The sequence below is a fragment of the Olea europaea genome, chromosome 17, assembly GCF_002742605.1.
Source record: "Olea europaea var. sylvestris chromosome 17, O_europaea_v1, whole genome shotgun sequence".
NCBI lineage: Eukaryota > Viridiplantae > Streptophyta > Magnoliopsida > Lamiales > Oleaceae > Olea > Olea europaea.
Genome location: NC_036253.1, coordinates 23,468,534 through 23,495,637, shown reverse-complemented (window position 1 = coordinate 23,495,637; position 27,104 = coordinate 23,468,534). Strand labels below are relative to the sequence as shown.

General features: G+C 34.4%; 1 protein-coding gene and 1 long non-coding RNA gene across 5 annotated transcripts; both read right to left on the bottom strand.

Annotated features, from left to right (window-relative positions):
• Window positions 1-626: 626 nt before the first annotated feature.
• On the bottom strand, window positions 627-5,173 carry LOC111365463. 2 transcript variants are annotated; one of them, XR_002697460.1, is made up of 4 exons: window positions 4,920-5,173; window positions 4,561-4,670; window positions 3,794-3,940; window positions 627-987 (listed from the first exon to the last, which is right to left on the bottom strand). It is a non-coding gene; the product is annotated as an uncharacterized LOC111365463 (long non-coding RNA). The 2 variants fall into 2 exon arrangements; XR_002697459.1 differs by having other exon boundaries at window positions 4,561-4,628; window positions 4,920-5,171.
• Window positions 5,174-18,760: 13,587 nt separating this feature from the next.
• On the bottom strand, window positions 18,761-25,634 carry LOC111365462 (probable disease resistance protein RXW24L). 3 transcript variants are annotated; one of them, XR_002697458.1, is made up of 3 exons: window positions 25,121-25,634; window positions 19,369-21,205; window positions 18,761-19,020 (listed from the first exon to the last, which is right to left on the bottom strand). XR_002697458.1 is itself a non-coding variant. In XM_022986015.1 (2 exons), the coding sequence occupies exons 1-2, from the start codon at window positions 25,550-25,552 to the stop codon at window positions 19,009-19,011; spliced, it is 444 nt and encodes a 147-aa protein (XP_022841783.1). In that variant the 5' UTR covers window positions 25,553-25,634; the 3' UTR covers window positions 18,761-19,008. The 3 variants fall into 3 exon arrangements, 1 of the variants encoding a protein (XP_022841783.1); XR_002697457.1 differs by having other exon boundaries at window positions 19,369-21,197; XM_022986015.1 differs by lacking the exon at window positions 19,369-21,205.
• Between the last annotated feature and the right edge of the window lie 1,470 nt (window positions 25,635-27,104).

Genomic DNA, 27,104 nt, shown 5'->3' with positions numbered 1-27,104 from the left:
TTTGTGTGACTTGTTGCATGAATTATTCAAAAAGTTTTTAATTCCGCAAGAACACCTATTCACCCCCCCCTCTAGGTGTTAGTTGGGTCGAACGATAGGTTTTTCACTATATTTACAACATTCTCCCTTGAATGACTATTTATACAATAACTATCTCATTAAAACCTCGTTTGACAAAAAACTTGATGAGACAAAAATGTCGACAAATAAAGAAAGAGTATAAATAATTTGATGTAGTAAAATAATGTCTCATTAAAACCTTGTCAAGAAAACACAATGTGACAAAACTTGATTGAAGGAAAAGTAGTACATTTACTCCCCCTAATTTCAATTCTTGTACCAAGCAATTTACATCTTGTATGTCAATGCCTTAAATATTGATATCTAATACGTTAATGTTTTCAAGAAAACCTAATGGAATAAAACATGATAATTGTAGTAACATAATGATTAAAACAAGGTTTTGTTGATCTCTTCAGGAGTTATATATATACGAGTAAGACGCACGTGCAAAGCACGTGACATGGTGTAGTTGACTATGTAATAGCACAGGTACAGAAAAATACATAGATGTAAAATTAAGGAGTTTGGGTGAATAGAAAAGGTGAGCTCGTCCAAAAGGGGCATAAGCGAAAATAAAACCTCAATTTAGAAACATAATAATTAATAGTTGTTTATGCCATTACAGTAAAAACTCCTATATATCTAAAAACAATTACTTTCTAATAAAAATCGACCGAAATAATAAAAACTCAAATATCTAAAATTAAAGCTAACAGTAAACATATTTCAATAAACATATCCAAATGCAAATCTATCCGTTGGAAGTGGTTGGCAGTTGGACCATTTCATTCTGATGCTCAAGTAGCAACACATACACTGTCTTTATCAAACCAGGAAAGGCTTCTTAATTATTTTTCTTCTCCTGTGGGTCACAAAGAATTACCAAAGCCAACCTGCCCTGAAAACTTTTAACCATTTTAAGACCTGCAAACACGCAACAAAGTGGGAGCCTTCATCATTAGTCATTCCAAAGCAAAAGCAAAAGCAAAAGATAAAAGAAAAGAAAAGAAAAGAAGAAGGAGGAGGAGAAATTTTTTTTTTTTAAAAAAAAAATAAAAAAATAATGCAAAATCAGAGGTCAGTTGAAACCCAACAGTCTCTGATGCAAACAGGGCAGATTTCAGGAAGTTTGAGTTTCACTGGGATTATGACAAAAGAAGAGGAAGAAATGTTGAAATCTGCTCTTTTGACATTTAGGGCTAAAGAGGAGGAGATTCAAAAGAAGAAAATGGAGGTTAAGGAGAGAGTTCAAGCACAGTTGGGTCGAGTTGAACAAGAAACTAGGCGTTTGGCTACAATCAGGGAGGTATATATTTTCATGATATGGCCACCAAATTTATTGGCTACCTATAAGCAGAGACTGAAAATGTGACATTAATGCAGTTGCTGGCAGGTACCAAAGAAATGAGTTTGAACTGAATGATGTCAAGTTGAGGTCCATCTGACATCATCATCTTACTACCCCATTTCTTGAAATGAAAATGGTAGAATAATGTTTTTTTTTGAAAAAAATGAGTGGTTGAAGAAGAATAAAAAAATTTTGATTTACGTATAATATTATTTTATGAAAGATTGTGCGATTGGAAAAAGAAAAAGGAAAAATGAAATGATGTAGCCGAGGAATAAGTTTCAAAAGTGCTTGATGTATAGCATGGTATAGTCCCCTCACAATAAGAGGCTTATCAATTTTTATTATTATTATTTTTTTCTATGGACTCCCCACACATGAGAGAGCTGTACAAGTAGGGATGGCAACAGAATGGAGCGGGGACAAGGCAACTTTTTGCCCCGTTTAATTTTTTTCACATTTTCAAATTTTTGAGTTAGGTTATTATTAGAGAATAAATTATAAATACAAAATGAATTTTCAACTGGTGAATTGTCTAGAAATAATAAAGCTAATAGTAAAAGCAATTACTTTTTAACAGTTTCATAATTTTGCTGGTGATGAAACCCTATGTTCTCAGCATATTCTCTCTCTCTCTCTCTCTCTCTCTCTCTCTCTCTCTCTCTCTCTCTCTCTCTCTCTCTCTTTTTCTTACCAACTGATCCATAGAGTTCCAATTCCTATATCTTTCAAAGTATATTCCAATTCGAGTTCCAGCTCAAAAAATTATGGCTCTCCATAATAATTATAGAAAATAATCTGCCTCAAGCAGCTTCTATTTACATTACAAAACTACTATAAGAGGGAGTGTGTGTGAGAGAGAGAGAAAGAGGGTTCCTATGGTGCCGAGTAGGTAAACTCTGCATAAACCATTGTTGGAGTGAGCTTAAAAGTAAATTACACTTGCTGTTAGCAATAAGATGCTAAAAGGATAGAGTAATGTCAAACCTAAGGTGAGAAACAATCTTCAATAGCCCTACAAAAACAAAAAATCCATCATTGTTGCTGGTGTCAGAAGCCATAGAAGTCTAGCAAAACATGTGGGAGGTCGATTTTGTTGCTTTAACTCCATCCCCATCTTCATGGACACTTATCCTTTCAATCTCTTTGTCATTTAATTTTGCTTAAATTAGCTGCATAACATAGGATCTTACTAATTATTGAAACTTCGCTTCTAATAACTATGCTAAATTATTTATTTCAAATTAATTCATTATTCTCAAGGCAAAGAAAATTCCTCTTTACTAGAAGAGTTATAAGGGTATAATTAACCTTTGCTTTTGTTGCAACCGAGTCCTCTACAACATGAATGACTCTCTTCTCTCCTACCCCCACTCTCATTCTCCTTCCCGATTGCAAGATAATATATAGTTGGAACTTGAGTTTCTTTCTCTTTTTGTCAACATTGAACTGAAAGTTGTTAATTTTGGGTTTTCAAATTTCACCTGCTATCATACAATCAGGGATATGTTCGACCATAATTCTAAAGTCAATTGCCCAAAATTTTGAATTCCACCTATCGCAATGTTGGCTAATTAGAATATATCATTAAATATGTTTGAAGTGAGAATATATTCTAAAACCAAATTGTATTGTCAAACCAATTCTCTTAAACATCTAGAGAACATAAAATGAGAAAAAAAAATTTAAGAATTTCTACATAGGCACTCAACTTCCAAGCTGTAGTATATATATTCGGCATAATGGGTCCCAGAGTTGAATAAATTGAAGACATAGTTGAAGAAATTTTGAGCCACAATCGGAATGATATCTTGTTTCCAAATAGCTTAGACTTATTGGGGCATCTCAAATGCTATCTAGCAATGGTTTATACATGCACAGGCTTTATAAGTACATGCACCTCTCTTAAATGGACTACAACCAACTTAAGGGCAATGAAATCCTAATGACATTAAACTTCGAACAATTAAAAAAAAAAAAAAAATACTGTTTGATTTCATACCACCAATAGAACACATATCCCATGTCCCAAAATGAGTTAAAAAGACAAGTAAAGGACTGGTTCGATTCAATTCCAATTTTTACCGAAGTATAGCCTTAACAATTAAAATACTCTGATTAGCATAAGGTCCTCATCTCTACCTGAATTTTATACGCCAAAAGTCGAGTATCAATAATAATATTAAGAAAAGGGTAATCTTATTCAATCCAAACATTAATTAAAATTAAAATATTTCCAGTAGTTATAATCAATTATAATAAAAGAACTCATTATTTCATCTAGGAGTAATCAAATTCTAATCAATACCACATTGCAATCATACATAGCACAATTAGTTAATTAAAGATGAAAGAATAAAAAAATTTAAACAAAAACCATACCTTCTGTAGGTCCATCCATCATGATCATTGATCACAGCAGTAACTCTTTTTTCATTCGAACTTCCCATTTCTCCACCAAAATAAAGCAATACCCAGATTTCAAAATTCTATGTGCAACTTTCTAGTAATTGAACACAGCTCCATATCCTACAATATCTTTCGATCATTTAAGTTTTCAAAAAATGTAAAAATTTTGGATTGATTATTTACAGGAGGAAAAAAGGGTGACGATGGTTGGGAATCATTTGGCAAAGAAGCTTGTGAAGTATCATTATAAGATTTCTATACAACTCTCCAGCAATTGTTGTTTTTCATCATCAACCTTGATTAATTTCTTATATGTAAACTTTTATGATTACACTACTTGGTAACATGCATACAGGCACTTCATCAGATTAAGCTGCTAGATATTGGCTTCTAATCAGAGTTTGTTTGCTTCTGACACAAACCTTTTTTAAAATTTTATTTTGGGAAATCTCAAAAATTCAATAGTGGTTTATTTTTGTTCTTTCTTCAGAATATTTCCAAAATCTAAAATATGATGGGAACTAACATTGTCAGAGTACTAAAATTGAAAGAATTGAGAAAGAAACAAATCAATTAACCTTTGGGGGCCTCATCGTAAGCCTCGATTCACCATATCTCCATTCCCCATTTCTCTATTCCTCCTTTTTTTTTAAATAATACACTTTTCTTTTATTTCACTCTAATTCAAAGACTTTTAACAAATAAGTCAGAGTGAAAAAAAATGTAAAAATGAAATTTACCCATCTGTTGTACCCACTTGTATTGTGCCAAACACTGCTTGAGCTCGAATCATCATGATCATCCTGTTCTGCAGACATATTTTGCCCATTTTAGTGTACACCATTAAATCCTAATGAGAAAATGACTATCAGTCAAGTGAAGAAGATTTCATTTCAATTTTTCAAAGAGAAGGAAGGACAAAAAGCATCATCAATTCAATCGTCGGAAAAAAAAAAACAAGAAGAAGAAACAAAAATCATTCACCACAGATAATACAAACCAACAAAATCAAAACATAGAGAAAAAGAAACAGTAAAATTAGTTCATTCAACACTCCGTCAGTGAAACACTTGTAAACCCATTCTTCAAGAATACCTACATCCGCTTAGAGGCTTGAATCTAAATCGAAAAGCTCCGGCAAGATTACGTAGCTTATGGAGAGAATCTTGAGAGAAAGAAAAAGAAAAGAGAGAAGGAAGGAGAAGTATGGACGATTTTCTGGGAAACTGGTGAATTAAAAAGATCTAGTAGTTCTGAGAAGAGAATGGAGATGATGGTTGTGTGAGGTGTCTGTACTCAGATGTATGGGTGTTGCGAGTAAAAAAGTTTTTTTCCTACATTATCTTATGATGTCGTTTTACGTTCCAAAAATAATTATAAATGACGAAAAAAAAAAGGTGGAGCTAGAGGTAGAGGCACGCATTCCTATTAACAGTAAACAAACAAACTCCCTCTTTTATGTTATAGGGATATCAAAATATTATTTTGAGGATAAATTCATTACAAAATATACCTCATCAAAAGCAATTAGAAAAAATACTATGGAAAATTTAATAAATAAAAAAACTGCATTTATTCTTTTAAGTATGCTACAAAAATTGTCTCGTTAAAAACATTATCAGAAAAATTCAATTGGACAAACCATTGGTAAAGAAAAAAATGTACATCACGTATTTACTATTTATCATGATAATATTACTTGAATTATGTTTCAAGCAAATTAAATATTTCAAGGATAGTATTAAATTTATATAAGATAAGTTGACTATAATCATATTTATTATATAAATATCAAATATCGTGCATTGTTCACTAACAATCACATGATAATTTATTTATTTATACAATTTTTCGTGAAATTCAATATGTAAAGGGTCGTACATTTTATATTATGACTTTACTTTTTTCCTTTTCATTTCACATGGGTACACACTTTTAGGTGTTCAGACCATAGATCCAAGAATCTCAAGTATCCTTTGTAAGTTTGATTTTACTAGGATCGCATCCAAAAACTTCGGGTTTCTTTAGTAAACTAATTTTAGAATGATACCATCATTTTATTTTGGTTTCTCACTATTCATAATATGATATGATTCATCATATGCAAAAGTATTATCAACAACTTTTTTCTTTTTGATTCTATTTCTTGCCTTATATTAACATAACTTATTGATATATCTTAATTTCCAATATATCAAGAACCAGAAGTATTAATCACAAGTAACATAATGTGTAAGGATGAGAAAGTTGGGTTGCCCCCCAACAAGCGCTTGGTTATAGTCCCTAGCTCAACTATAGGCCTTGTTCACTCCGGATTGGCAAGAGGAATGGATGACTTCTCCTTTGAAAAATCACCTCCAAAGTATGGTTTCAACCGTTGTATGTTAGCCTTAAAGTTTCCCTTTTCCTCATGATGAAGTTCAACCACTCCATGTGAAAAAATTTTAGCGATGGTGATAGGACCCTACCATCTCGAGCGGAGCTGTTTAGGAAACAATCAGAGTCGAGAATTGTAAAGAAGAACTTGTTGCCCAAAAAAGAAGTCCCGCTTTACAATGTTTTGGTCATACTATGTCTTTGTCTTTTCCTTATAAATTTGGCCACTTTCGTATGAATCAAAGCATTGTTCATCAAGTTCATTCAATTGAAGCAATCTTCTCTCACCAATCGATTTGACATCAAAATTCAAAGCTTTTATCGCCCAATAAGGCCACTGCTCAAGTTCTACTGGGAGGTGGCAAGCTTTTTCAAACAAAAGACGATAGGGAGAAATACCAATGAACGTTTTGAACGTGGTAAGGTAAGCCTATAATGCATCATCCAATTTCTTGGACCAATCATTTCTAGAGGCACTCATCGTCTATTCAAGTATCCTCTCTAACTCTCGATTTGAGATCTCAACTTGGCCACTAGTTTGGGGCTGACAAGGAGTGGCCATACGATTCTTTACTCCATATTTGGTCAATAGTGAATCAAAGAGACGATTGCAAAAATGTTTACCTTTATCACTAATGATAGCTCGGGGGTGCCATAATGAGAGAAAATGTTTTTCTTTAAAAAGCTTACTACCACTTGAGCATCATTAGTAGATAAAGCCACCACTTCTACCCACTTTGACACACAATCAACTACCACCAATATGTATTGATTTGAGAATGAAGGAGGAAAATGTCCCATAAAATCAATACCTTAAACCTTAAACACAAAAAACCTCCACCTCCAATATAGAATTCAAAGGCATTTCATTTCGGTTGGAGATATTACCACTGAGTTGGCATTTGTCACACTTGGAATCAAGAGTGTAAGCATCTTTAAACAAGGTACGCCAATAGAAATTGAATTGAAGTACCTTTGATGTAGTTTTTATGGTACCAACGTGACCACCATAGGGAGAGGAATGACATTGCTCAAGGATTTGCTCCATTTCTTCTTCCGGTACACATCTCCGAATAATTTGATCTGGGCCCGTTTGAACAACAAAGGATCATCCTAAAAATGATGCTTGATGTCGGCAAAGAACTTCATCCTTTGTTGGTAAGATAGATCTAGGACAGTGATACCACTAGCAAGGAAGTTCAAATGGTTGCATACCATGGTGTATAAATGGTTTGTAGAATATGCATAATTTGCAAGAGTTGTTTATCAAAGAATTCTTCATTTATCTCCCCATCCACTACTTCTTCGGTTTGCTCAAGTCAAGACAGATGATCGGCAACAACATTTTTTATCCCCTTTTATCTCAAATTTCCAATTCAAACTCTTGTAGAAGAAGTACCCATCTGATCTACCGAGGCGTGGCATCTCTTTGCTAGCAAATACTTGAGGACTGAGTGGTCTGTGTAAACAATCACGTTCGACATAGTGAGGTAAGATCGAAATTTATCAAATGCAAATACCACTGCAGGCATCTCTTATTCAGTAGTGGCATAGTTCAGTTGAGCATCGGTTAAAGTTTGGCTAGCATAGTAGATAACGTGCAAGATTTTATCTCTTGTTTACCCTAAAATTGCTCAATGGCATAATCATGTACATCACACATAAGCTCAAACGGCAGATTCAAATTCAGAGCTACAATGATAGAAGCCATGATGAGTTTCTCTTTAAGAGTGTTGAAAGTATAAATACACTCTTGAAAAAAATCAAATGGAGTGTTCTTCTCAAGTAAGGAGCAAAGCGGCTTTGCAATCTCCGAGAAATCCTTGATAAACCTCCTATAAAATCTGGCATGTCCCAAAAAACTCCTTATCTCCTTCACCAAGGTTGGTAGAGGTAATTTCTCAATGACTTGGATTTTTGCCTTGTCAACCTCTATCCCTTTTTGTGAAATTCGATGGCCAAGAACTATGTCTTCTTGGACAATGAAATGGCATTTTTTTCAATTAAGTATTGAATTGGTTTCCTTACATCTTTTTAACACCATCTATAAATTGCTTAGGCATCCGTTAAATGAGGCTCCAAACACTGAGAAATCATCCATAAAAACTTCAATACATTTTCCACCATGTCGAAAAAGATAGCCATCAAGCACCTTTAGAAAGTGGTGGGTGCGTTGTAAAGACTAAACGACATCCTTCTATAAGTAAATGTACCATATGGGCATGTAAAGGTAATTTTCTCTTAATCCTTTGGGGCTATTGGAATTTGATTATAGCCCGAATACCCATCCAAATAACAGTAATGAGAATACCGCGCTAACCGCTCAAACATTTGATTAATAAAAGGAAGGGGAAAGTGATCCTTCCTTGTAGCCTTGTTAAGCTTGTGGTAGTCAATGCATACCCTCCAACCGGTCATGGGTCTAGTAGGCATAAGTTCATTATCCTCATTTTCCACAACAATGATACCTTCTTTCTTTAGCACCACTTAAACAAGGTTCACCCATGCACTATCTGAAATCGGATAAATAATGTTCGCATCAAGCCACTTTACTACCTCGGCTCTTACCACTTTTTTCATGTTGGGATTCAACCGCCTTTGATGCTCCACTAATGGTTTAAAAATCATCATCCAGAAGGATTTTATACATGCATAGTGAAGGACTAATTCTCCAAATATCTGCAATAGTCCGACCAATGGCTTCCTTGTGTTCCCTCGACACCCGAAGGACTAATTCTCCAAATATCTGCAATAGTCCAACCAATGGCTTCCTTGTGTTCCCTCAACACCCGAAGTAACTTGTCTTCTTCCAAATCACTTAAGGAATTAGCAATGATAATTGGAAGTGTAGATGACTCTCCCAAATAGGCATACCTCAAATGAGATAGAAGAGGCTTCAAGTCAAGTATAGGTGCCTGTTGAAGAGATGGTATTGGTAGTGAAGAGCTCTTTTCCAAGTCCTCAAAATTTGGTGTCCTCTTGTAAGACCGAGAAGGTATAGCCTTCAAATAATGTGCCATATGCTCAACTTTAGGATCTTATCTTTGATATTTGAAGAATGGACAACACATGTTTCGAGATGATCCTTAGAAAGCCCATAAAAAGAATCGGCAACCATATGATTAGCAACGTCCACTCGAAGGTATGAATCGGATTCAGAGGAATACTTGATGGCCTTCAAGATATTGAATGTAACTTGTTCATCTTGGACTCTTAGAATGAGTTGCCCCTCTTTTACATCAATCAAAGCTCGACCGGTGGCAAGGAACAATCATTCCAAAATGATAGGGATGTCATAGTCCCCCATGTCAAGAATTATAAAATCATCCGAAAATATGAATTTGTCCACCTTGACTAACACGACCTCAATGACACCCTAAGGATTTTAATTGATCGATCAGCCAATTGTAATGAGACAGTGCTGGCCTTAGCTTCTCCCAATCCCAGCTTCCTGAAAATAGACAAAGGCATCAAATTAATTTTAGCACCAAGATAACATAAAGTTTTACTAAAATTTAAATCACCAATAGTGCATGGAATAATAAAACTCCCTGGATCTTTGATTTATGGCCATAGCTTCTTTTACAAAATGGCGCTACATTCCTTCGTTAGCATCATTGTCTCATGTTCTTATTGTTTCCTTTTGTTTGAAAGAATATCCTTCATAAATTTGGCATAACTTGACATTTGGGCCAACGCATCAGCAAAGAGAATGTTTATGTGTAGATTTTTGAAGACTTCCAAAAATTTTCCAAATTGAGCATCCAATGTCTATTTGTAGAACCTTTGTAGGAGGGGAATAGGAGGCACATAGGCCTTGACCGGTGTTGGATACTTTGATGTTGATGGCTCCGATTCATCTTCCTTGGTCGCTTCATCCTTTGTATTACGTTCTTGTACAACCCCTTCTTCTTCAATGGGTGCCCTGTCAATTTGAGCCTTCGGGTGTATCACCGTGATTTCGAGCAATTGCACCCCACGTCTAGTGGTAATTTCACCAACCCCTCTTTTGAACCTCTATCCGGCCACATAGCACTTTGCTCACTTATGACCTTGAATAGATCATATGCTTTCCGAATACTCTTCTTCTTGATTGAGCCATTAGACGATGAATCCACATCTGAACGGCAAAGAGTTAACTCGGCATAAAAATAATTCACTTGTTGCCCCCTTGTGATTCCATGATTTGGACATTTTCGAAGCATATCTTTAAACCTCTCCCAAGCCTCATGAAAGCTCTCAAATTCAGATTGTTGGAAGTGGTTGTGTCATGCTTGAGTTTGGCTACTCGTGTGGGTGGAAAGAATTTGGTTGTAAATTTCTGAACAAGTTTCTCCCAACTATTTATACTTCAGGGCGATAAAGTTTCAAGCCATTCTGATGCAGGAAGATCCGAGTCGAGTGATACTGATTTGTCAGATAGCACGATGATGACACTAAGATACCATGAGATGGCAGATCGGCGCAAAGATGGAAAGTGAATCGCCATTATTTCCTTAATTGGGGGAATTGACACGTCTTTGGTAATTTGGCCATAACTTTGGCTACGGTTATCGGAATCGCTATTATGACCCCAATCCAAAAAGCTCTTTTCGGCTATGCTTGGTGGACGTCAATTTCGAGCCCAAAATCCACTGTTTTCCTTTCCAAAATTCAATTTTAAGTTATTTTTTACTATTGATGGTAATATTTCGTTTTTCTTTTTCCATATGTTAGAAAACTCGAATTGAGCCAAATTTTTGGCAATTTACTTCTTTTACTTAATAATTTATTTTGGTATAATTTCGAGATTTTGCCATTTTTGGTAATTTTTCCATAATTTCGTATTTCGCAGCTATTTAACCCGGCTTGTGGGTTAATTTTGAGGATCCTGCATTATTAATAATATTGAGTTGAATTCAGAGTATTTTCTCTGATTTTTTGGGCGTTTTCTGACGTTCTTTTCTTGCAAATTATCTGCTACAACAAACCAATAGGATAATCACTATCCTACCTGGCGTCACATTCCCTGCCTTATCCTTCAAAGTTTGAACAAATAACCTCATCCGGATTGCTTCCACATTCACGCCTTCATATTTAAAAATTCCAACATCTCTATAATTCGTGCAACAAGTGAGTTGAGGGTTCTCACCAATTCTCCCATAGAATGGAATGGTGTTGGAGAACAAACTGATGACATCCGAATGAAGTTGAAAGTTTGGATGTCCATATGAAGGGTAGACAATACTTGATTCATTCTCTAACACGGGTGAGTTCATGAAGTCCCCAAATAGCATATCTTCCTCATTTACAATGGGCCCTTGAGCCCTACCTGCTAGGTTACCAAAAGCTAGTGGCATGCCACCTCGAGGAATATTTTTTGGTTGAGCATTAGGTTCCACATTACCCCCTTGGTTTGCCATCTCAATTAGTTCTTAGCATCTTAATTCTCTTTGTTTTCATTGCCTTTTTCGGAAAGTCCTTTCAATATCCGAATCAAGTTCAAAAAGATCAAAACTTCTCGAATGAAGCATGCACTACCAAAGACCTAGAGAAACCAAAATTAAGAAGTCAGTTTCACTATAAAGATATAAAAACTACAAAAAAAAAAAAAAAAAAAAAAAAAAAAAAAAAAAAAAAAAAAGACCAAAAGTAAAATTGTGAAAATTAGAATCAACAAAGATTGTAATTGAATTAAACATTTTTCGACAACGGCGCCAAAAATTTGTTCGCTAAAAGTGCATACCATAGTGCATGGGTCGCTTACAAGTAATACAATGAACTTTTTGAGTCCGAGTCGATCCCTCGAATAGTGCTTCTTCCAATTACACGAAAGTTGATTCAAATTAGTGATAGAGGTGTACACAATTAAATCTTGAAAATTAGAAATAAAAAAAAATACTTGTAGGCTTAAATTTAATTAATAGTTATGAAAGGAAAAAGGTTCCAAAATTTAGATGGGTTGGGATTTATGATTTCACCTTACCGTCATTTCATTAATATCTCAACAAACCAAAAATATAAATTACCAATGTTAGACTCAATTTTCCAATTTTAGTTAGTTACCTCTCTCAAGTGAAACTAACTTTAATTGATTCGCTTTACCCACTATATCTCTATGTTGATAAAAACACAACCAGCCGCATTAAATTGTAGTGAAAATAACTCAATGGGTCAGTTAGGGTTAGGAGTATATCTCTATATCCTAAAACAACCTAGGACATTAATTACTTTGGTCTAGAAAGTACAACCATCTCTCAGTAATTGCACAAACCACCTAATCCAATCATCTATTGGCCAAACAAATGATGAAAATGTAAACATAGTAAAAAAATGCACAAGAACAATGGCACCTTATCATTAAATGGCAAATATATTGATATTAATAAATCCCAACTATACACCCTTAACCCATTGTCAAGTAAGGGTAGGACACGGAGAATGTGATGAAATTCATTACAAAATGAAGGAGCTAATGAAAAGATACAAAATGAAAGGAGAAATCATTTTTTTAAATGTATTCTTGAATAAAAATAGGGTTGAAATCTTAAATCTTTCCTTGAACTCCAAAATCTTAGTTTGAATCTTCTCCTTTCTCCAATTCTTCTTTATCTCCTCTAGGCTAAGGTTTGTTCAAGATGAAGATAGAATGGTGAGAAAGGGTGTTTAAAAAGAATAAAAATGGTTCCAGCCAAATTACAAGAAGAGCCCTTAAAAAATTAAAATGTGCACAGGGGTCTTGATTTTCAGCCTAAGACACGTGCCTAATACAAAATGAGGTGCGCACCTTAGTCCTTTGGTTGCTCTCAGTTGTCCAAAATTGGGAGCTTAGGCACACTCCTTAGCCTTTTTTCCTTCTCTTCAGTTTGGTCTCAAAAGAATTGCACATCAAGACCTCCAACTTTGGTTTCATCTAATTTAGTCCTTGAATTTTGAATTCTTTTTCAATCAAGTCCTTCATAATTTGAAACTAATTAAGTCCTTGAACTTTCTGACTTATACATTGTAGAGGCCCTGTATGGTAGACTGGTAGTTATTCTAGCATCCACAAGGCATTTTTTGTGTAGGTTCATCATACCGGAATCTGCATTAACCATAGTTGCTAAACATTGAAATTAAGACGTGGGATCTAAGAAGTTTGGATATTTTCTTTCTTGAAGCATTGTCAATTATGTCATTTATGGTAGAGTTGCTACATTAGTGTTTCTTATTAATTGAAAGCTTTCTAGCTTCTTAGTGGAATTTAGATTCATTAGTAAGTAGATTTACTTCTTTCTTCCCTCATCCTTATTTCTTAGTTTCTAGAGTAACACCACTATAATTAGTTTTTCAACATTGCCATATCACAACAGAATACATATTTTTGATGTCTATAACATTCAGCAAAGAAATGGTCACTGATTAAATTTTGGGAGGAAACCTCATAAATCGGTTCATATTTTTCATGTTAGTGATCGACTATTAGTTACTTCTGAAGTTAGGAGTTAGTATTTTGCTTGTTGGTGATTGTAGGTTCTAGATGTTATTTGGTTTGAGATGTTTGCATTTTTTATTATCTGTCATTTTTCTGAATTTTTACTCATTAGCACAGAATGCTTTACATAAACACCATTCCCATATTTCATTAACATAAGCATAGCTCTAAATGACAATGAGATTTCATGCATGTAATTTGTATTGTGTTGTAATTGCCTTGTCAATCTGTAGTGAAGTGGCTATTTTAATGCGAGTAATTGCCATTTTATAGGTGCTGGAAGCAATGAAGACCGGCAGCAGAGGCATAGGGACTGTGAGAAAGGAACAAAAGAAGTATTGATCTTTGGATAGTTTATTGTAGTTTCGAGCTATATAGTGGATGCAACAGAAACTCTTTAACTCCAACTCCTTTTTATTAGGTGGTGTTGTATCACGCTCTAATGTTCAAGTGTATTGATTCAAAAATTTGCAATGAAATTATCAATTTTTTTGCAATTCCAAAACTTGTTCACAAAGTGTCATTTTCAATTTTGATCAACGTTTCAAAAGCTAGACTTTTGCAACGTTGTTTAAAGGCTGCAAAAGTCAATCTACAACGTTGCAAAAAATTGACTTTTGCAACGTTGCAAAAACTCTCTCCTTAATGGCAACATCAACCTTCGCAACACACGCTAAAACGCTGCAAAAGGTCTAAAGACCGTTGCAAAAGCCTTTTTTGGTGTAGTGTTGAGTCCTTGAACTTTCTGACTTGTACATTTTAGTCCCCATAGTCATACTTTTGTCCATTTTTGGGTCATTTTTCCTTCCTTTAGCCTTTTTCTCTTTCAATTTGGAATTTTAGCCTACAAACACGATAATTACACAATTATGAATAGGAATCTACTCAATTACATCAATAATTAGCTCATTAAAGTGCCTAATAAGTGTGTAAAAACACACTTACCATCAACCTTGTACATGAAACATCAAGGTAACATTGATTGATGATTTGATGTTTACAAAAAAAAATACAAAAATAATTGAAGAATTTAAAGTTGACATGATGAAAAGATATGAATTGAATGATTTGGGGCTGGTACATTATTTTCTTGGTATGGAAATATATCAATATGGAAATTGAGTGTTTATTTCTCAAATGAAGTATGCTTAAAAAATTCCAGAATGTTTGGATGTAGAAGTATTGAAAATTCACTTGCTTGCAACGAGAAATTGATGAAGGATGATGGAGAAGAAATTGGATAAAACTCCTTATAGAAGCTTGATTGAAAACTTGCTTTATCTTACCGCTATAAGACCGGATCTTATGTATGCCAGAGGTTTACTTTCAAGGTACATGAATAGTCTATCACATAAGCATTTTGGTGTTGGAAAGAGAGTTTTGGAATATAAAATGGGGACTATAAATTTTGGGATCAGATTTGAGAAGAATTTAGAAGTGAAGTTAAATGGTTTTTGTGATAGTGATTGGGAGGTTGTGTTGATGATATGAAGAGCACCTTCGGTTATGCATTTTCACTTGGTTCGAGAGTATTTTTCTTGCTATCCACGAAGCAACAAATAGTTGGTCAACCTCAACTGATGTTGAACATATGTCAACCTTGATTGCAACCTCACAAGTCATTTGGCTAAGAAGAATTTTAGAAGACATTGGGGAGAAGGAGAAGCCACACCATTATTTTGTGACAACAAATTAGTTATTGTTATGTCAAAAAATCCATGTTTTATAGTCGGACCAGATATATTGCAATCAAGTTCCACTTCACGAGAGATGCAATTGAAGATAGAGAAGAACTCATCCATTGCGAGTCCAAAGAGCAAATTTCTAATATCATCACAAAGGCACTTCCAACAAAGAGATTACAACAAGGGAAATTTTCATAAATGCCATTAAATTTGAAAATGCACAAAAAAAATTTCATTTGCACCAAATTCTTCCAAAAATATCACTTTTTACTACGAAATGTCCATAATACCCTTTGTGACACCTTTTTATGAGCATTTAATGCTTGATTTGGGTGCCATTAATGTTGTGATGTAATAATTTGTTTTGTATATTATAAATATTTGAAATATCATTATTACATGTGTAATATAAATTTTGGTAAAAAAAAAAATTAAAAAGTGAAAAAAACACATAAATTCTCACTATTCATTATCTTCATTCCATCATCAACAAGTGAAAGCTATTGGATTGATCATCTATTTTTCAAAGGTTAACTATTAGAAATTGTTTATAATTTCACCTTATAATTTACTATTTTAAATGTTGAATACAACATGGTCATATTTATTTGAAAATTGTGAAGAATTCATTGATTTGTTTGATTTTTGATATATTTTTGAAAGGAAAATATACCAACATCCTCTAGAAAATGTGAAGGATGCCATATTAATAAAGCATTGAGTTATTCCCTATTTATTTTTGGAAAGATTTAGAGATGTAGTTGAGAATTGATTATCACCATTAATGTTTTCAATAATTTCTTCCAAAGATTCAAACACGTTTTTTAAGCTTCCCCAAAAGTCATGGCCGTTCAACTGTCGAATAGTATCTTCGAAATTGTCGAGTTAGACATTTGAACTGTCAAATTCAACATTTACAAGATGTCGGGATAGACAATTTAACTATCGATTTTGACATTTGAAAACTCTCGACAGCCTTTCTTTCCCTTTTTGGTATTACATGGATCTAAATAGATTTCAGGTATGAGTCATCATTTGAAATTCATCGTGTTGCATGGGGGAAAGTTTATTTAAGTGGACGACGAATGGAAGTGGAGATGGGACAAAGCCACTTCCATTTTAGCTCTAACTAGTATTATCATAGCCGAGCTTAATTACATATATTCTTATTTTGTCACCCATCGTATGTCTTCTTCTAGGTAGACCACCGACACGACATAAGCGTTATAGATTCGAGTCTACCACACGACTCAAGAAATGCACTCATTGTGGTCAAGTTGGTCAAAATCGAATCACATGTTCAAACCCCAATGTAACACAAGTTTCTCAAACAGCCGCTCCATGTCGTTGAAGACGTTATATGTTCAATGTTCCCCTACTGTACTATACATTATAAAGTTATATTATCATTTTCTTATCATTATTGTTTGCGGATGTTATTGCACATTATGTTGGCATAAAAATTACAGATCCTTATGTTGACAATCTGCACAACATCCCAACAGTGAAACAGTCAGTCCTAGCAGATGTTTTCCTCATTCTCAATAGATGATTGTAAAGTAGAATTGTTCACTGAAAATGTACAAAAAGCAATAAAGACAAGGAAAAAGGTAAAAAAGCAATAAAGAGAAAGAAAAGGGGTAAATTGTTGATTTCTTAAAAAAGAATAAAAATAACTAAAAAGTTAAATTGCTCAATCTTTAAAAACGTACAAAAGGCACTCCAACTCTATAGTTGGTCAAAATGATTCAACCAGACAATTGAAAAACTTCTATCACAATTCACTAAAAATTCTAATTTTAATCCCCCACCAAGTACATTGTAATTAGTAAATTGTATATAGTGAACTAATTGACACATAAATGATAAACACCACCAATGTTAAATAGCATTACTACGGAGAAAAGGAAAGGACAATTAGCATAATTAAATTGAATTACTTTGAACAATTTAATAGTTGGAGTGCTTTTTGAACTTGTTTAATAAATCAGCGCATGTGGCTCTTTTTTCTTATCTTTACTGCTTATCACCCTTATAAACTGAAAATTTCATTGAAGCTTGCATACTTGTCGTAACGGTATTTTCAACTTACGATGTTCCCCAGCATACTATCAACTTACATTTTTTATCTTTAACTTACATCGCCATTATCATTCCATTATCATTTGCAGATATTTAAAAATATATGTTCAACTTCACAAGCAAAATATGGATTCATAAACAACATATTGCATGACAGCTCGACCGATTGTTTGTCATTCTCGACACTTGAACCGAGACAAAAATTACACTACACGTAACTAGCATAAGGGACAGGTCCAAGCTCATCTAATGAGTCATTTATCCTTGACATTTACACAGTTTTTGAACAGTTTTTCATCTAGTCATATCTAATTTAATGAAGGACATGTAAAGTATTCAAATTATTCAAAGGGGCAAAAATGTCTAAATCTGACAATTTTGCAAAGACTTTTAAAAAAGTGACATTTTTGCCAAATCCAAAAATTGACTTTTAGTGTAATTTCCTCTTACCAAACAATTAATAGAAGCACTTGGAGTTTAAGAAAAACGCGTTGAGGGGGAGAATGTTAATATATAATGTGTTTTTAGTAGAAAAGTCAAAGAAATTTATAAAATGAATGAGAACTATAAATGTAATTTGCATTGTTTTAAAGTTCGTAAAAGTAGCAAAAATATGTCATAATCATATAACGAGAATCTTGTAAGAATCTTGTGAAGTAAGGAAAGCTCCTATTGCTGTCCTTTATCTCGTTTTTCCATCTGTTTCCCCTATTTTCTGTTGCTGAATATCTAATGGAGTGATTTCCCCTGTTTTCACACAGCTGAAACCATTTTGTCCTACTTTCATACACGTGAAATATGTGAATTATAAATTTTCCCTTGATTTCATTTGCGAGAAACAAGTGTAGTTTTATTCAAAACCATAATCTCAGCCAACAGATATATTTGGCAATGTATTTAAAACAATTATGTATACGATGGAAAAATCTAAACGCAATTTAAAGACCGTTAAGGATTTGGAGTTATATTGCAACTATACCAAACTTCAAAATCTAAGTCTCTCCTTCCTCCTTCCATGAGCTTCCAATTCCCAATATCCTGGAAAAAAATTACTAATGGTCTCTCTCATGAATGTATGGATAAAAAGTGATTTATTGATTATAATACGTTTATAAATATTAGCCAAACGTGGGACTTATATGTTTTTTATTAGGAAGAGAAGTTGCATATCCAAATATGCTGGAGGATAGAATCTTACATAAAGTTTAATTTACTTAGCAAAACCTGCTCCAAGTACAATGACCATACTCATCAAGCTAAGGCAAATTACCTTAGGTGCAATAAAGTAAGAGCGCAAGACCATGCAGTTTTCTATTTGCCTCTTCAAAATTGACCACTTTGTCAAGAAAAAAAATTATAAGTAGGTAAAATGAAAGCAGCAGTAATTCCATAGTGAAAAGCTAAAGCAAGGTCTAATGATTACAGCAATACAACCCACTGAATAAAAAGAAATACCAATATTCTGATGTTCAACATACATTTAAATGAAGTGCAACTTTTTATTGAACGAAATGTAAAAAGACAGGGAAAAGAAACAGTGGCTCCACGCATCTAAACTTCCTTTATTCAACACTCATGACATCATTGTTCGTCTAATTATCTGCCTGCACAAGGTATAAGTTGATCATATCATTGAATTTTTACACCTTTACACTAGAAATAATTTTCATAATTCATTAGTAATATGTAAGATAGTAGCAAACATGTTTACTTGGACTTCTACTTCATATGTTTCAGATTTTTGTGATAAAAATCATGGATTAGCTGATAGAGCATATATCCACAAAGAGATAAGAAATAGACAGGGCACAGGGGAAAAAACAGTCCTTTCTTGGTGCTAATATTTAGGAAGAATAATTCTAACCAGGATCATCCCATGAAATATATGTTTCTTACGTTTTAAGCAGGAATAGATATATCAACTGAAGAGAACAAAATTTAAAATATATTACCTGTGAAGTAGCATTTATGAGCTTTGAACAAATGGAGATCATTGATCATGATCTGAAGGGTAAATCGAAAGCTTAAATCCACTACCACCAATTTGCTTTTAATGCTCCGAAATTTTCTTGGCAGATTTAGCTGCTGATCTGCTGGTACAGTTCAAGTCCAATATCTGGAAGCTTGGAACATTGGCCAGTTCGAATGGGACTTCATGAAGCTTGCTGCAGTAATTAAGACGGAGGCACTTGAGTCGTGGGAAATGAAGAGCAGAAGCCTCCCACAAAACTAAATCTGTCCTTCCAATATACAAGACTATCAGAGAACGGAAACCTCCATCCTGGGACTTCCAACGGTCCCCTCTGAATGCATTTTCTTTCAACTTCAGGATCTCAAGGCCTTCCAACAGTCCCAAAGTAGAAATATGCCACCAAACGATCCTGGTGCTTACTATTGTTAGCTTCTTTAGCTTCAATGGGAATTTGTAGCTTTGGGGAAGGCTATATATTTTTCCTTCAGGAGGAAATGCATCATTCCATAGCTTCAAATTTTCAAGGTAAACCAATTTTCCCAGATTGTCAAACAAACTAGATCCAGTACCCTTGGTATCAAATAGTTTAGCTAAATTGCCCTGAATACCCAATTCTCTTAGGTTTGGAGCTGCAGAAACGACATCTTCTGTACAACTTTCAGGTGATATTGCAGGAAGTGTTTTGAAGTTCGAAGATGCTTCTTCACTTTTTCTTGATTTAGCAAGAGGGCCTTTCAATGTTGTGGATGCGTTTGTTTTTAGATGCCTCATTTGAATCACATTCCATACATCTGCTATGATTTCAAGGGTGCATGATGATGTCTCAATTACAAGAGTTTGTATGTTCCAAAGGCTGGAAAGGGCTGCTGGAAGTATTTTGAAGTCCCACGACAGAACAAGATACCTCAAATGAACAAGTAGAGTTAGGTCAGGAGGAAAACGAGTGAAATGGATGGGTTTACTGTCTAACACCCTGAGCAATTTAAATGCACCAGGGATGGAAGAATTTTGCTCATTTTGCAAGGTTATTTCTTCATGGGCGAAACACAAAAAAGACCGAACATGTGGACCGATTGGTTTTGAAGAGAGATAATTCGAAATTCTGGAATTGATGGAAAAGGGCGACGACACATTTCGAAGTCAGGGTTGGAAGGTGAATAAGTACCTTGATTAGGCTGTGTGATGTAGGATGAATAAGAAAGAAAGAAGAAGGAAAAGGGAGGAGAAGAGAAGAAGGGGAACCGAGGGGGGAAGAAGAAGAGGGGAAGAAACGTGGCTCAACCAAACGCAATTTAATCAATTCATCATCTAATGAAATTACAACTGAAAACCATATAAATAGTAAAAGCATAACCCTACCAATAATAGGTTTGGGCCAAACCAATAATACAAGCCCAATAACTAGAAAAGTAAAATAGTGCGATAATAATATAAGTGATGTCCGCATCAATTCTCCCGGGGTGGAAGAAAAACTCGACTCTGTCGAGTGAACAAATGACGATGAGCTACCGTCAATCTTCAATGTCTGAACTCATACCACGGTGGACGATCTTTTTGAAGAACCAAATATCAGAACTCCACGGTTGATAACAATACAAATGGCAACTTGTCCTCAAGAATATGATCCGACCAAGGCGGATGATCCCTCATTTTAATTAAGTACCGACATTGGACTCCAAATAACAAGTACTCCTACAACTCATCTCCAAAATCTTCACATGATTGCGCATAAAGTGGAGCACAATAAGAACGTTGATCTACCCAACAATTAAAGAAGCACCGATTCTCTCCATCAATGATTAACACAACCTGTTCATCTAAAATTACATCAATTTTATCTTTGTGTGCTGCGACTGGTGGCATTCGAATAGACATAGCAAAAGATTCGATATGGGAGTTCTCAGGTAGAGATAGAAAAGTATCAACAAAAGTGTTAAAATAGCCATTGTAAGTATCGAAGTCGTTAACAAATAAAATAGGGTGATGGTCATAATGTGATAAAAGATCATTGACATAGGCATTTTGACCAACATGCTTTGAAATTTTAAAAAGACCCGCATTACACGCTTGCAATATAACATAATCCCCAATATTAAATTCAAAGTGTTGTTTATGTCAATCAACTTGAGGTTTATATAATGCTTTACTTGCTTCAAATTGTTTATTGATCTCAATATGCAAGCTATGAAAATGTGATACAACTACCTCAATTGACATAGACACACAAGCATGTGGATGCATGGGAATAAGGTTTAGAGGTTTCAAAGGTTCACAACTAAGAATAACTTCAAAGGGTTTTAGACCTAAAGACCAGTTCACAGGATTGTTATATGCAATTTGAACAGTTGGAAGGATCAAGTCCCAATTCCCAAGATTTTTCTGGACTGGATACTGTAATAAATTGTCAGGATTTTGGTTAGCACTCTTGTTTTGACCATCAATTTGAGGTTGGTCAATGGTAGATAATTTTGCCTTAGTGTTAACCACATGCGACTGGATTTTCCAAGGGTGACTGGTGACATCATCAAGCTCTTTAACTTGGGTAAGGGTACGACATATAACATGTGATCGAGAATTGTCGGAGATAAGGGGTATAGTATCCCAAGTCTCGGGAAGAGTCCGGATTCCACCTAAGTGTCCCCACTATCATCCAAGTCATCAAAATCTTCAAGTTTAGGTTCATAGACTAGATCTTCTAACGGCTCCTCTATTACATTCTTTCATTCTTCCATGACTAAGGTTCGATTAGGACATTTAGAAGAAATGTGACCAAAGTCTTTACAGTTGACGCACAACAAGTGAGAAGAAGACCTTGGAGTTTTAGAAATTCTACCCTAATTTTTCAAGATTGGAGAACCATTAGAAGGGGGAGGTCCTAGAAGGGACTTAACGGGAGAAGATGGAGCCAATGAAACCAAATGATGATTATGAAAAATTTTACCCTTATTTTTCAAAATTGGAGGAACATCAGATGGGGGAAGTCCTAGAAAGGACTTAACGGGAGGAAGTGGAGCCAATGACACCGAAGGATGATTGTCAATATTCTTTCTACATGAAGAAGAAGATCTTGGACTATCACGACCTTTACAATTATTTTTCCAAATAGGAGGAACATTAGACGGAGAAGGTTTTATGATAGACTTATGATGAGGCGACGCAAATGAGATGGGTGAACGACGATGACCATGCTTTTCATATGGAGTACTAGTAATCAACTCATAATCTCGAGCTAAAGAGTAAGCATGATCAAGAGTAGTGACACCTCGAAGGAAAAGCTCGCGCTTAAGATCATCTCTCAGACCTTGGCTAAACTTACTCAAAGTCGTGCTCTCATCCTCAATCAAATGACATTTGGTTCGAAATTCCTCAAATTGCGCGATATACTCAGTCACTAATTGATTTCCTTGTTTAAGAACATTCCATTGAGTAAGAATTTCAAAATTATCTCGTTCTCGCTCATGAATCTGATCCCTATTCCTATCCCTATCCTTACGATCGAGTCGAAAGTATTTTTGATTACCTTGTCGACGATGTTGTCTATTATGAGACACCTTAGAATTATCAACATCAATTGAACGAGGAATGTGTTTAAAATTTTTCAAACTGACAGATAGGGCCTTACTCTCTTCAAGAGTAGCGGTCATTTGAGTTTGAATAGCCGCTATTTGTCGGGTGAGTGCATCGAATTGTGAGGGGTTCATGTTTAAGGTACTGGAGCTAGAAGTGACAAGATGACCAATATGTAACTACATGCACTGTAATAGCAACTTAATGACATGCAATAGAGAAATCAAAGAACAAAAAATGCAAGTAATGGAAAATGAAAATTTGAGCTATTTCTTTTATCTTTTTTTTTAATAAATAAATTTTGAGATTAAAATTATATACAACAAGCTAGTACTGCTGGTTTATGTAAAATAATAAAGTAATGGTCAAATACTAGTCAAAAAACCTAATCACGTAAAATAAGCAGGTTAAAATGAGATTTAATGAGGTTAATGGATCCAATTACGTGAGTTTAGGTAGTAAAAACTGGAATAACAGCAGCACACAGAAAATATTGATGCAATTTTAAAACGAAACAGTAATATAAACCAAAGATAAATAAAAATAGTAACTTCCCTTTCGTCCATTGAAGTAGCCGTGTCAAATCAACAGGAATAAAAAAGAAGTACCTACAAATAATAGAAAATACGTTTTCTTTTCACTTCATTTTTTTTTTCACTTCCTTTTTTTTTTTTTTTTTTTTTACTCTTTTCTTTTCTTCTCTCTTTCTTTTTTTTTTTTTTCCTCTTTTTTTTTTTTTTTTTTTTCCTGCCATAGAATATCAAAACCTAACTACTAACCACGGCCCAATTGAAAAGGCCTGAAAATCAAACGGCGATGGCACCAGTGAAGACACGGCGGTCGGCAAGTAGAATAGCAATCTGGGAAGGGGAAATCGATGGTCGGCGTCCCTGGCGGTCACGAGTGGAGCGGCGGCCGCGAGGTGGGTACTCCGGATTGTCGCAACGGGGCCAGTTCGGATAGGCGATGGCTCCGTTTCTGGTCGCTGTAAGTAGTACGTTTTGATGGGTATATGGAGTGAATTGGGAGTTGCGTGTATGTAGTAGATAGATGGCCGTGTGTATTATGAAGGGTGGTGTTGGTGAATTTACCGTAGCTGGCGGTGCTGATTTGTAGTTTTGCCGGGTTTGTATGGGTATCTTGTTGAGTGTAATAGATGATTGATAAAGGCAGAGATGGTGAACGGGTGTTGCAGCAGTAGGTTGACGGTGGTGGTTGTGTTATATGTAATAGACGAAGATGGCGGCTGGGTTTGTGTAGGGCTTCAGTTATAAGGCGAAATCCAAAACTTAGAACTCCAGTTAATGTGTTCAATTGTAGAAGTTGGAACCAGGTTTAACTCTGATACCAATTTGATGTAGGATGAATAAGAAAGAAAGAAGAAGGAGAAGGAGAAGGGAGGAGAAGATAAGAAGGGGGGAGGGGGGGGGGGAGAAGAAGAGGGGAAGAAATGTGGCTCAGCCAAACGCAATTTAATCAATTCACGGAACCCCTACAGATACCTCAAATGGGCAGGGTGGGTGGGTGAGTATTTTGACATTATTTATTCATGCAAGGTCCACACTTTGTGAGATATTCGTAAATTTTCTGTAAGAATATTTCTGTACACCAAACATTACTCATGTGTGGTTAAAAATGAATACGAGAAACAAACTAAATTAAGTAAAGGATGTCAAACAGAACTATAAACATAATTTATTAATCATATATTTTAATGACACGTCTATTATAATGAATTATGTAGAGAGTAGGCTTTTGAAAAGATTATAAAGAAGCTACTGTGAAACACGTTTTCTCAAATTGCTTGTTTGGAGAAAGTTGTTCTAAAGTAATTTGCTTATAAAATTTTCTACAAGTAGTGAAGTGCGTCAAACCGTCTCTAATTAGTGTTAAAATGAATTAATTCCTGAAATAACAAAGGAGGTATGGTCAACTTAATTTTTTGTTCTTATCGAATTCATCAGATCTTGCGTTTCTTTGTTCAAAAAATACTCCCCTAATTTCTAATATCAAGATTCACTCGAGATGCCCAGAATTAAATTTTATTTCTAAGCAAATTAACAAGTTTTTATTATGCTAAGCCAAAAATGCTCGGAACTGATAAATTGTAAACATAATCAATTAACAAAGATTTAAAATCACTAACCAGAGTAATGGCAATTTACCTCTTTCTTTTCGACGAGAGGAGCAGCAACTAGCAGGGCTTCAAACCCAAATTTCTTGTTCTGATATGTATCGTTGACCATGGCCCTTATAGACTTAATCTTCTCTGCCATATCTCGAAGCTTCGTCGTATGATCGAATATATGGATAACTTTCTTTAAGCCATTTCGAGCCTTCTGCATAGCTGAATGAGCAACATACACGTCCACATAGTCTTCTGCTTCGTACACAATATCTCTGATTTGCTTCACGATTGTATTTAGGACTTCAGGGTTGTTGTCCCATTTTGCCATATCTTTGAGAAAGGCTTTGAGCAATTGCAGTTCGTTTTGCAGAGATTCGACATCGCTCTTCACATCAATCAGATGTGCATTGTAAAGAAGTAGCTGCTTTAAGTTTTCTAGCAGAAATCCCACCGCAGTTTCGTACTCCATTTCTTCTTAAATTAATTCTTCGGTGCCATTATTTCGGCTATATATGGTAGATGTATAATCATGAAAACCGAAACTGGGAGAATTTTTTTTTTTTCTTTTTCCTTTTTTATGTAACTTTGGATGAATTGGGAGATTTTTCTATTCGGCATATCCCTATTCTTTTTTATGGAAAGGTCTATATTATTTTTAATGAAATAATTCTTTTTATATTGTAACATATGTTCTAATCTTTTAATCATTTTATCTTCTATTTACTCTATTTTGAATAATCGAATATAAAATCATTCTATGATCTAATAAATAGGAATAATCTGCAACATACATATCATATTTTCTAAGTAAAATATCATATTCTTCAAATAGTAAATTTATATTTTTTAATTGAGATATAATATTCTTTATTTCTTTTTAATAAATTATTTAATCCTTCAATTGTATATCCTGGAATTTATCAAAATAATCATCATGCAATTGTCCCCGTGATTCTTTTAAGCTCTTAAAAAGATTCATTCTAATTTTAGCAAAAGTTTAATAGTTTTACCTTACGTTTGATCTAAACCTGTATTTTTAGAACCGATTGACCTTCGAGCTCTAAATTTGTAAATTGCTTCCTTCAACGGCTTCCAGCCTTCACGAAATTGTTACTATTTCAGCTACTTGCTCTCAATGTATCAACTTTTAAAGAATAAAATTCTAGACTTCTGTTAAAACAAAAAACTCTCTTTTTGCTAAATTAAGAAGAAAACTTTTTATTAAATCCTTCAAAAATTTATGGGAAAAAGATTTAGAAACTCATATTGATATAAAAATATTGGAATTTTATTTCTATCAAAATTTATACAAGACTTCTATTTGATACAAAGGGATTTTCAGAAAAACTGGTTTTTCAAACTGAGAATGGGCTATTGCTTACAACTAGAGATTTCAAGATAGGATGAGATGATATTCTTCTATGGTAATGTCTTTATTTATACAAGTTTATGAGACTCTATTGCATCATTGATTACATCAGTAAAGGCACTTTTGTCTCTCTATTTTCTTCCTTGGGCCTACATCTTCACATGTTGGTTCAACTTTTATATCCAAAGAGCATATTTTTCTATTATTGCTCTTTATCTTCAATGTCTTCACATGTAGTATTATTGTCCTTCATACACCTTTGTCAAAAGGTGCTTTGTCTTCTTCTTTCATTTCTTCACATGCAGTTGGGGCACTTTCTTAGCTGGCAGGATTCTTTTATAGAGGTAAGACATTCTGAAAATTTATGTATATCAAATCTTATAATATAGTCTTTTAAAATTTCTGATTTTGCATATCCTCCATTGGATACCAGCATCCATTTTTCATATTGGCACAAGCACGAGAATTTTTTATCAAACAATTTTTTGACAATGTTGTAAATGGCTTTAATTTCAAGTGTTTTTCTATGTCTAATCCATGATTTTGTCTCTGTTGGGACTTTCCTATTATTCTCTGTAACATCAATTTGAAAATTGGCTGCAACATATCCAATTGAGATTATGTGTTCAATTGGATAGTAAACAACTCCATC

Bases quoted from the DNA above. Each gene is read 5' to 3' on its own strand.
- LOC111365462 (XM_022986015.1), bottom strand. From the start codon at position 25,552: ATGGAGTACGAAACTGCGGTGGGATTTCTGCTAGAAAACTTAAAGCAG.